Source organism: Elgaria multicarinata, chromosome 9, assembly GCF_023053635.1.
Source record: "Elgaria multicarinata webbii isolate HBS135686 ecotype San Diego chromosome 9, rElgMul1.1.pri, whole genome shotgun sequence".
In the NCBI taxonomy this organism is placed as follows: domain Eukaryota; kingdom Metazoa; phylum Chordata; class Lepidosauria; order Squamata; family Anguidae; genus Elgaria; species Elgaria multicarinata.
In genome coordinates this window covers 52,060,847-52,072,560 of record NC_086179.1, presented here as the reverse complement: position 1 = coordinate 52,072,560, position 11,714 = coordinate 52,060,847, and the positions used below count along the sequence as shown (strand labels likewise).

Below are 11,714 nucleotides of genomic sequence, written 5' to 3'. Positions count from 1 at the left end.
TCATCGTCATCTGAAAGTTAATATGGCAAAGACTGAATTGCTTGTTTTTCCTCCTAAACCTTCTCCTCATCTCTCATTCTCTCTTACTGTCAATGATGTTACACTTACTCCAGTCAAGGAAGCTCATAGTCTTGGCTTTATATTTGATTCCTCGCTCTCCTTTATTCCTCATATTGAGGCAGTAGCTAAATCCTGTCGTTTTTTCCTGTATAATATTGCCAGGATTCGATCATCTTTGTCTGTCTCTTCTGCCAAGACTCTTGTTCATGCATTGGTTATTTCTCGGTTGGACTACTGCAACCTTCTTCTCACTGGCCTTCCTTCTTCTCACATCAGTCTGTTGGTTTCTGTTCACCACTCTGCTGCTAAGATCATCTTCTTGGCTCGCCGCTCTGACCATGTTACTCCACTGCTGAAATCTCTTCATTGGCTTCCAATTCACTTCAGAATCCAATATAAACTTCTCCTGTTGACCTACAAAGCTTTTCACTGTCTAGCTCCTTCCTATCTCTCCTCTCTCATCTCACACTATTGCCCCGCTCGTGCTCTTCGCTCCTCTGATGCCATGTTTCTCGCCTGCCCAAGGGTCTCTACTTCCCTTGCTCGGCTTCGTCCATTTTCTTCTGCTGCCCCTTATGCCTGGAACGCTCTTCCAGAACATTTGAGAACTACAAGTTCAACCGCAGCTTTTAAAGCTCAGCTAAAAACTTTTCTTTTTCCTAAAGCTTTTAAAACTTGATTTTGTTGACTTTATACTGTTAGTTTTACCCTACCCAGTGCCTGTTTACCCTACCCAGTGCCTGTTTGCATTCTCTTCCCCTCCATATTGTTTTATTATGATTTTATTAGAATGTAAGCCTATGCGGCAGGGTCTTGCTATTTACTGTTTTACTCTGTACAGCACCGTGTACACTGATGGTGCTATATAAATAAATAATAGTAACATCCTTAGTTGTACTTCTGTATAGCCAAAGTTAATGTTGAATGAGCCAGAGGTGGCTGCAAGTATTTGCGAAGCTTATGGTAACAACATTCATGTAAATTTGGTAATATATACTTTTGCCCCATAACTATGCCATGTTCTCGGAGAGATTTTTAGAAAATATTTCTTTCATGATAAAGGATGTATTGAGAAGCTATGTATTTCAGCCCATAAAACCAACAATTTATACAAATGGGGTGAAATATAATTCTGGAGAGCAGCAAAGAAAATATACTTTATGGGGAGGGGGGAAATGCTGTGAGGCATGACACCATCATCCAAAATGAAGGGGTGACAATGAAATAAAACTGGCATAGATCAAGAGCCAGTAAAGCAGTTTGACTGTGTGGCTGTTGTACGATCTAAAGCAAAGCACTAACCACAGGAAAGTGGAGATTAAACTATATAAGCATGGGTCAAGGCATGTTCTCCACATGCTCACTCCCATATAGGGGATCACAGGGAGAAACCTTAATGTGAAGCAGGCTATATGCAGGCTGCAGTTTTTTTTCAGGGCTTGTTCAACGGTGGCAACTCAGCTGTAGAACTCCACTCTCATGGTAGCTCTGTTGTGGCATGTAAAAAGTTGGCAAAGACCTTCTTTTTTAGGAAATGTAGCCTCAGGGAATGATTGTGCAGTAGAGGGCTGTTCACACAACATGCTAACCCACGCTCAATGGTTGAGTGTGGGTTGTTTTGAACTGTGGGCTATCGTGTTGTCTGAAGAGCTTCTGCTTCAAAGTTGTTCTTTAAATATTAAAAAGGTATATGCGGAAGAAAAAGACCTCCCTTTTTGTTTTAGCAGTCAACAGTCTCAAGATGTATGACTGATATGACTTAACCAGAAAATTCATGAAGTCTTCTAAGGGAAAGCAAACATCCAAAGTCTGCATTATTACACCTATTTCTACAGATACTCCTGTTGATCTCAACACCATTTAAAGAAAGCAATTCAGTGCTTGGTTGCAACCAGCATATATCAAACAACTTACATAATATTCAAGACAAACTAAAAACACTTTCAGAAATAGCAACATATATACAAAATACTTTATGTAATCTTGGTAGACCTAAAATAGAAAACAGGTTACATTTGTGCTAACACCTTTCCAAAGAAAACCTATTTCCTCTTGCAATTTATCAGAGCAGCAATCACATACAACAGAATCATATACAACAATATCACAAATAATGTCAAATATGTCCTGGCAATATTCATACATTGTACAAATCCCCCCCTGTGGTTGTTGTGTATATGCTAGAAATCTTCATGCCAAAAAAGCATTAAATCACCAGCTTATTCTAATGGATACTGTAAATCTGCAAACATTACTCGTATGGTTCAGAATGCAACAGAATAAGCTGTCCATTTTACTTTATGTAAGCCTGGGAACTGCTGTTTTTCAACCATTAGAGAATGTGAGGCTTATGGTTTTTGATTTGCAGCAGAAATATGACAACATAAATAAAGTCAGTTATAAATCTGGAGTTTATGGAATCTTCCTCCTTGGAAACAGCTCAGCACAACAACTTCAAAGATCATTTCTTTTTCTTCTTCTTCTTATCATCCACTGCAATTTTTAACTTAACTTCTTCTACTGGAAGTGCACCCAGCTTCTTCTTCTTTGCTTTTTTAACCTTTTCTTTAATAGCTTCAATGTCAATTTTTGTTTCAGCAGAAGCTACATAGTAAGAGAGACATTAATTTAGGTTGGATTTCCTAGAATCAACATATCAGACCCAAGAGATACTCAAAAACTGTACACACATTAATAATGCCCAGGTTAAACATGATGCCATGTCGTAACCCCTAACCCCACCCCAATAACTGTGTCATGTATAAATCAGGGTTGTTTTTTATGACAGAGTGTACAACATTAGTAAACCAGTGCCATGAACTTGAGCCAAGAATTCCTGATATCCTAATTTTGCATGCACAGGTACAACAACCCAGACGGTGATCACAGATCATTTTTAACACACAAACACACTTTACAATCAAACCTAAGTGAAATAAAATTAAGTGTTGGGTCCACCTTCTTTTCCACCAGCAGAAGCAGAGGTCAGCTCAGAATCCTGTCACTGGTGGAAATGGAGGCTAGGAAGCAATCTTCATCCATTGCCCCTGCTTTTATAGACCTCCGTTCCATCTCCCCAACTATCTGGGAGGGTTCCCAAACTGTCTTGGGCAGCGTGTTTCATTGTTTTGTTTGGAGGGGAGAAGTGAATCAACACCTCTTTTCATTCCACTAACAGGATTCCTCTATTGGATCAGAAGCTTCCTTCAGCTGGGAGGAGCCCGTCCATTTATGGAAGGCAGATTCTAGAACCAACTGAATGAATTCAGTTGTAATATATTTCCAAGAAGCACTGATATTTCCTATTAACCTGGTTTGATCTCCTTCTACAGTTACCATGTACTTAAATTAAGATTTTTAAATTATCTAGCACAGGAGGTCTGGTACAATAAATTCACCCTTATCAGGAACCACACTGCCTTGAAAAGCAGCTTGATGTGCATTGTTCTTGTCTATTAAGGCATAGTGATGATATGTGTTGGCAGGAGTTTCCATTAACATCAATGCACTTTTACTGAAATACTAGTTTCTCTAGATCTTTACATTTATAAATTAGTTTGAGACAGGTTTTAGGTCTGCATAAAATAAATAATGAACCCTTCAGTATAAGCCAAAGATATAGCCCCATTAAGTTGAACCATAATTATCCAACTAGTTTCAAGGAGAAAAGCAGAGACTGATTCTGCAGAGGAGCTAGACAAACTGGAAAGAATACGTGCAGAAATTCCAAACACACACACATGAATATGTGCACAGAGTTTACTAATATTAGAAATTTAAGTAGTTTGCACATGCTTGGCATTCAAAATGTTAGGGTCTTTTGCTTTGTTAAAGTTACGAAGAAGTGACAGTTGCTTGAGCAAGAACACAAATATTATCAATTTTAGTATACAGCACTTTATTCTGAAAGACAGCACAACATCAATATTATATTATATATAACCTTTTACCTTTCTTTTCCTCAGTCTTCCAAGACTGACCAGCCTCTCAATATAAGAGAGGCCAGTACTAATTAGCTTCATAGACAGCAGACCAAAATTCTTTCCCTCCATGAATACCTCTGTATAGCAGAGAGAACTCTTTTTAGCAAAGGTAAAAAATGTAAGTTACCAGAAACAAATCTTACCTTTCTTTGGTTTTACAACTGGCTTTTCCTTGGGTGGAATAAAAGCTTTATTTCTCTCCTCTTGTCTCCTACTAAGTGCCTCTGCTTGTTTTGCCTAAATAATAAAAAAAGAAGCCCCACATTTCAGGTATGATATACTCTCCCAAATTAGATAAATGTTACTATAATCTCAACAAAAATCAAAGTGACTATACCTTTATCTCCTCTACTCTCTTACGCTTCTTTTGACTTTCTTTCAAGAAATATTCACCAGTTGCCAATTCCTTATCAGTCTGTAAAAATAATGATTATGATTGGCCAGGTTCCATATTGAATACTACCATATCTCCCATTTAAAAACAACAAAATAATATACTTCAGAAATGTGAACTGAAAGGAAACTCTGACCAAACTCTATTTCATGTGAAAGAGAATGTGTTAAAACGATGAACCAACGTTGTTTATCATAAAGTGTTCAGTATTCTGTGACAGCAAGGCAAGCAAATTCATGTGTTTACAACTTTTTGGTTTTTCTTTTGCTTCCCCTTTCAAGAAATTATTATTATTCAAAATAATAATAAATTCATTTCTATACTGCCTAATAATTGAAGCTCTCTGGGCAGTTCACAAATATCACAAGTCACAAATACAAGATAAAAAAATTGTAAATACTATTTAAAATATATTTTTAAATACATTTAAAAACAGTTACAGTAAGATAAGGCCCAGTATTGGGCAAAAGGCTGGATACTACTACTACTACTACTACTAATAATAATAATAATAATAATGGGCCTGATACAAAAAAACCATAACTGTCAGATATACCCCATCATAGCTCTATAACATCAGCCAAGGATTTTTTTCCCTGAACACCTTTATGCTGTTCAGTAAAATTTTGGGATTTTACAGACCTGACTTTCTGGTTGTGGAGGTGGGAAGGGAGTATATTCCTTCTTGACATTTTTCTTCTTTGGTTCCTTCCGTTTATTCAAATTCTTGTGTTTGAATTTAGGTAAAAACCGTTCCCAGCTCTGCAATCTTAATTCAGGATCTTTTGACAACTCTCTTTTAATCATCAGAGTCTTCAAACAAAACACCAGTTAGAACATAACATTTATTCAACTCCCATTCTCTACTCAGACAGAATCAAATGTTTCTAGGTAGATCTAATTTAACCTTTCAATAACACTAGATAATACCAGAAATCTGACTATGAACAAGTGATTAATCCCAATAATACCCTGTTCTTTGGGTACTATTCAATATGGTCAATGATATGCTAGAAGTATAAAAAATAAGGCAGATGACAGCTATTTTCTGTTATTTGTTTTCTATTTCCAAATTTATTTCCTTAAGGGAGGAATCCTCTGCTTCCTGCAAAGCTGACTAAGGGGCCATTGGATATGTCAGATGGAACTTCCTGTCCCATCTGCAGTGGTCGTCTCTGGACTGCAGCATAACTTCCTACCGCTGTGGCCACCCCAACATCAGTGGAGCGCAAAAGAGGGCAGTTCAGTGGCAAGCTAGTGTCTAGAAATTGCAGGATCTGCAGGTTCATCAGCTCTCAACATGCCCCCGAACCTCTGCAGGCCTGAGAGCTGATGTAGTTAATTCTTTTCATTGGAGGTGGTAATGGGGCACGGAAAAAGGGGAGTGGGGGACAGCTCTGGCCACTGAGCGGCGGAAGGCCCCTGGATATGGTGGTGACTCCACTGCAGTTCTCCCTCACCCCAGGACATAGCTTTGCTCTTCCCAAAAAGGATTTTCTTACCAAAAAATAAAAAAGCTAAAAAAAGTAATAGGCATCTCAACTGATAAACTTGCTAGGCTAAAAGGAAAAGTGACCCAAAGTAAAGTCTTATGTGAAATGTTTTGTAGCATAAAAAAGCCATAGTCACCTTGATGTTATATATGGGATGAATATTCTTCATTGTATCCAGAACTACTTTCCTAACCTAGATTTAAGAACAAGCAGACAGCAAATTATTTTCAATAATGAATGTTTATATTTATTTATTTAAAACATTTATATCCCGCCCTATATCATTAAGATCTCAGGGTGGCGTACGGATAAAAGCATACAGTATAAAACAGTAAATATACACAACTAAAAACAAATTAAACCATAAACCAAGTTATATGAATTTGAAATAAACTTTTCAGAAAAACTCAGATTTTGAAAGGAAAGTAGACCAACAACCAATATCCTATAGTTTACACAATAGCCTGGTTTGCATGTAACCCTAACCCATGGTTTATTTAAACCATGTTTTGTTGGTTTGATGATCAAACAAACCATGCTTCATTTTCTCAGTCCCTGTTTGTTTCCCTCCTCCTTTTCCCACTCGTTCTCTGTATCCAACTGCCTTTGCGGGACTGTAGTACTGGCATGTAAAGGACACTAGGTTTTTTTTAGTACTCTTGCCCACTGACTTCGTAGCCTTGTAAAACGACTCATGAACAAACTAGAATTCTGAGTTTGCACATAAGAGCGCCCAATGATTTAAACAACACACAGTTTACAACCCAACAAAAAACTATGGGCTCTCTTTATGGTCTGTTCATGGTTAACTTCTAAAGTTAACCCATAGTTTAAGGTTTGTACATAACAATCCATGTTTCAACAAACCATGATTAATGAAAACATGAGTTGTCATTACGTGTGAAATGCACATGTATTTTCACCAAACCAAGTTGGTTGGTATCCTTTTCTTATGCAGCATGTATGGACTGTTTGGATAATAACCAAAGATAGGGTATTCAGATTTTCGGATGCAAAGCTGCACCAGTGCAAGGAAACTGGTGTGTCAGGCATGAATCCTATCCATGTTGTCATGGATAGGATTGCACCTTATGTCCCTCACCTTCTCACATGTTAAACGTGCAAGATCTTGCACTGTTCACTTGCACACTACTCCACAGCTTGCATGGATGCTCATACTTAGCCCTAGAACACTTTTAGCCTTGCACACCAGGACCATAGAATCTCAGCTATAATATAAAATCCTATGCTAATGCTAAGACAGAAAAACAAACTCAGTGAAACTAAACAGCTTCTTAGGTCAGGGAATAAAAGTTTTCCCCTCCATAGGTGTATGTTTATTAGGGGGGGAAACAATTTTAAAATGGGCTAACAGATTCTACAAGCTTGAACTGAACTTCTAAAATGTTTTCTCCTATGAAAAGGAGAGCTTACCTCTTTTAAGCCGTTAAAGGGTCCAAGAGCTGAAACAGTGTTCCCCTGAACCATGATGTAGCAGTTAGTTAACAGTTCTAGAGCCTGCATTAGAAGAAGATATTTCATAAGCTGAGGTTGTAATGATCACTTAGGTTTATATCTTAAACATACCTAATAGGGAATAAACTCCAATGAACCTATTAGAATACAACTGGGCTGTAAGTTTATAAGACATACCTTGAGAGTAGATCCATTGGGACCAATAAGCCTCTGTCTTCTTTTTATAAATCTTTCTCTGTTTCTGACCAGGGACCCTACTTTAATGATGTCACATGCAACGTCATCTTCAAGGATGCGTACAGCCTGAATAGAACATTAGAGACCATCTACAGTTAAATAGATACAAATATAGCTGAGAACATTGTTAAAGGAATTTTATTCATCTTGAGAAACTACTCTGAAAGAAGAGTCTAAATCAAAATAAGTCTACTTCAATGACTCTTCAAATAAACCCAGGTGCATATTTCAGATTTTCCTAGATTCAAACTTTAAAAAAATGTTAGGAAAACAAAATTCAGGCAATTTAATAGGGACACCCAATTATTAATCACTGAACAAACCTGCTCAAATGGAACACTTCTTGCTAGGAGCTTTATTAAATCTCTGGCTCTGATGATTATATATGGGTCAAATGTCTTCTTTGTTGTGCTGACAGTCATGCTTCCTTCAATTAGGTCTAAAGCTGCATTTAAGTGCTGCAATACAAAGAAGCAAGAAATTGACTATACAGAAACAAGCTTCTTAGTGGTATCAGAGCTTTATATACTAAACACATTTTACAAACAGAATACCTCTTGAATACAAACACAACAAGACATTCTGATAACCTATGTGGGTCTGACTTAGGACATTACAAATAGAATTTTAAATTAACAGGACTTGCATGGCTAATATCAGGGTTAGCATTGTCAGGCATTTGCTGAAACCCATACTGCAGTAGAGGGCCCACATGTTAATTACCCTCCCAAAGCCTGGAGTAAATTGTGAGGACTCATGCTACTTTCCCTTTCTGCCTGCAAATATGCCTATTAACTTCACAAACACAATCATATTAATCCAAATATCTGCTACAGAGGTACATTTATTTTCACTGGGAGATGCTGGCTGCTCAGGTTTCTAAAGCTTTGATAAATGTATGCTATATCTTAGTATTGTAGGAAATATTGCACTATGAAAATAGCAATTTATTCTTTTAAGTAGCACATTATTATAAGCCAGTCTGCCTGTTTCCATTTATGAAAGTAGGGATGAGTAGTTTGAGAATTCTCTACCCAACAGTATACCACACCTAACCTTTCCTCACAGTAATCTATGCTCTTCAGTAGAACAGGGGCAAACAACTTGTAGCCCTCCAGATCGTTTTGGCCTACAAATCCCATCATCCCTCACCCATTGGCTCTGATGGCTAGAGCTGATAGGAGCTAGAGGCCAAAACATCTGAAGAGTTACAAGTTCCCCACCACTGAAGTAGAAAGTCAACATTAAGCATTGTGAAAGTATAGAAACTATTCATACATGTTCATTCAAAGTTTTCTGTACTAGGGGCCAGCATTCTTTCAGATAAGCCTCTCTGTATTTGGGGAAAAGAGTTGCAAAGCTGCTTTCTTCCAGAAGCCCTCTGGGATTATCTTCCTTTGTAAAGGCTGGCTCTTTCCATCCATCAGGAACAGTGAGAAGTTCAGATTCATCTAATGTTAAAAAAAGAAGAAAAGAATAGTTTGTCTTACATAAAAAAAGTGGTGCTACAACAACTTCTCCAAATGTTGATGTTTGATGTGGGAAAACTGCTGAACTTCAAGAACTGCACAGCAATTGTAAGAGTCAGGCTGCAAAAATGCAATACAAAATTTCAAGTTGAAATCCTAACAACATATAAATTACCTTGGCTCTCAGAAATCACTCTCATTAGCAATGCTCAATCAGGAGAAGATGGCACTGATCACGTCAAACTGCTCTAGCCACATGTCTCACTTCCTTCTCCACTTATAACTTCTGTGACCTTTATGTGGCAGGAAAAAATGTGCACATGTATACAAACAGAAGCAGGGTCCCTCTGTTTTCCCAGGACAGAAAATAAAAGAGCATGCCAGGTCTGCTGCTGTGTTTTGGAACACTCACTCCTTCTTTTCTTCCCTCTCCCACAAAGAAAAAACAGCAGAGAAAGTGCATATGAAGCAGCCATAGCATGCCAACAGAGTTCCCCAGTTGGTAAACGGCACCACAGTGCCATGATGGTGCCAATATTGGAACAGGAAAGGCACAAGTGGACAAGCAGGTTGTTTTCCTGGATAGGCTGCTATTCTTCAACTGCAGCCATTCAGAGCTTTCATGTACGTATTTTTTTTAAAAAAAATATTGCAATCCATCCCGAGATTACAGTGACTTATTAGGTGTTAAAAGAGATAGAAGGTAAAACACAAAACACAAAAAAGCTGTAAAGCTAAAATACCAAGATCGAAAGCTGCCATCCCATGAACACTTAAATAAGCTCCCCTGAAACCCTTCGAAGTAAACATGCACAGGATCGGGCTGTAAAACAATGCATGCTGGGCAATGTTTCTGTCTCAACATGCATAGGATCACGCCCTTAAAGATAGCTCCCAAGGGTCAGGTCCGATACGTGTCTATGCAGCACCGTGTGCGTAAGCCCAAAGCAAGCATCAATTGCTCCTAGCACAATACACCAGGTCTAAAGAAAAAAAAGGGGGATCCACAAAAGTCGCCTCGGGGAAAGAAAATGGTGTCACCTTTGCTCGTCTGCTTGAGAGCGGCGGTGGGGGTCCGGATCTCGGCGCTCCCCTTCCCACGCTCGGCTTTCTCGGGGGCCGCCATGCCGCGTCTGCTTCACCCGATCGCGAACTCACCACCCGGCAACAACCCGGAAGTGAAAGTGCGAAGCGAAGAAGCGCAATGCTTGCTGGGAGGTAGAAGGGAGTCCCCCGGGGCTCAATAGTTGCCGGACATTGTGGTCTATAGAGATAAAAAATGTAGAAAAGGAGACTAAATTTGCGGCAAAACCATGAAAGCCGCCATTGGTTCTGTAAGATAGCAATGCGGCGCCGCTCTTTCTGTTGATATCTCTAGGCCGGAAGTGCTAATGAGGAGCGAGATGGGGAGTGATTCTTGTCTCCCTCCATCTCTATGGAGTCACAACGCTCCCTTGAGCGTAAGTCCAGGGATGTCGTGCAGCAGTGCATTGTGGGTTTTGTAGTCTTCAGTATTAACAGGGATGCCCGACTGAGCGCGTGATATTCTTGCAAGTATCCCAGCGCATAATAGATTTAGAGCTTGGTCGGTTTGGTCTGAAAAAAAATCCTGGTGGTTCAGATGAGTTCAGGTCGACATTTTTTGTAAAGCTTTAAAAGCAGGAGAGCTCACGGCTGATTTCATAGACAGAAGATGTTTGTATGTTCCTACTGTGTGCATTATGGTAACCATTACAAGTTACAAATTTCTCCGCTGTGCACCCCGGTGGTGGAACGAGCTCCCCAAACAGGTCCGCCTGGCGCCTACACTGTACTCCTTTCGTTGCCAGCTGAAGACCTTTTTATTCACTCAGTATTTTAACACTTAATTTTAACTTAAATTTAAATTTTACTGTTTTAACTCTGTATTTTAATCTTATATCAATTTTGCTGCGTGGTTTTATCCTGGTTGCGCTTTTTATACTGTATTTCGTAATTGTGCTTTTAACCTGATTGGTTGTTTTATTGTGGTTTTAATTTTTGTGAACCGCCCAGAGAGCTTCGGCTATTGGGCGGTATAAAAATGTAATAAATAAATAATAAATAAATAAATTTTACTCTGAATATACAAACTAGTGTTTTATTTACATTTCACTTGCCTAATTAAGAGGTCTGTCTAATTCAGAACTTTACATACTCTTATTTTACCAAGAGAAAGTGATCCAATGCAATGTATTCGTACCATTTAAAGATTTCATTCTCCGGCACCCGCTCTTATGGATTAAATATTTATGCCAAATGCATAATAATTAGCAAAATACCTGCATTGTTCTATGCATATTTTCTTAGAAGAAATTCACATTGAGATCAAGATAGCAATCGAGTAAATCCCTCTGAACTCAATGACACTGACTTCCAAATAAACATGCAGAAAAACTGGTGGTTACACATCTCTTTTAGAACATACCATAACATATTGAGCATCTCTAGTTTGGCATGTGGTGTTTCTGTTATATCCAATTAAACGGTGGGTTTTTTTTAAAAAAAATTGAGAGCTGCAAAAACAGGAAAAACTCACCCTCCAGCACAAAACAAGGTAGGAAAGGAAATGTCCGGTTGCATA

General features: G+C 38.5%; 1 protein-coding gene across 1 annotated transcript; it reads right to left on the bottom strand.

Annotated features, from left to right (window-relative positions):
* Positions 1 to 2,014: 2,014 nt before the first annotated feature.
* KRR1 (KRR1 small subunit processome component homolog) lies at positions 2,015 to 10,249 on the bottom strand. Its single transcript, XM_063134720.1, has 10 exons — positions 10,154 to 10,249; positions 8,922 to 9,094; positions 7,967 to 8,101; positions 7,584 to 7,709; positions 7,365 to 7,448; positions 6,067 to 6,123; positions 5,080 to 5,250; positions 4,381 to 4,458; positions 4,187 to 4,280; positions 2,015 to 2,664 (listed from the first exon to the last, which is right to left on the bottom strand). The coding sequence occupies exons 1-10, from the start codon at positions 10,236 to 10,238 to the stop codon at positions 2,522 to 2,524; spliced, it is 1,146 nt and encodes a 381-aa protein (XP_062990790.1). The 5' UTR covers positions 10,239 to 10,249; the 3' UTR covers positions 2,015 to 2,521.
* Positions 10,250 to 11,714: the final 1,465 nt, after the last annotated feature.

What these genes read in the sequence shown, in the direction of transcription:
- KRR1 (XM_063134720.1), bottom strand. Translation starts at nt 10,238, where the DNA reads ATGGCGGCCCCCGAGAAAGCCGAGCGTGGGAAGGGGAGCGCCGAGATC. An exon ending in CTCCACAACCAGAAAGTCAG is followed by an intron (nt 4,459 to 5,079) that starts GTCTGTAAAATC and finishes TTATTTTTACAG; the next exon opens with ACTGATAAGGAATTGGCAAC. An exon ending in AGTTGTAAAACCAAAGAAAG is followed by an intron (nt 2,665 to 4,186) that starts GTAAGATTTGTT and finishes CTTACTATGTAG; the next exon opens with CTTCTGCTGAAACAAAAATT.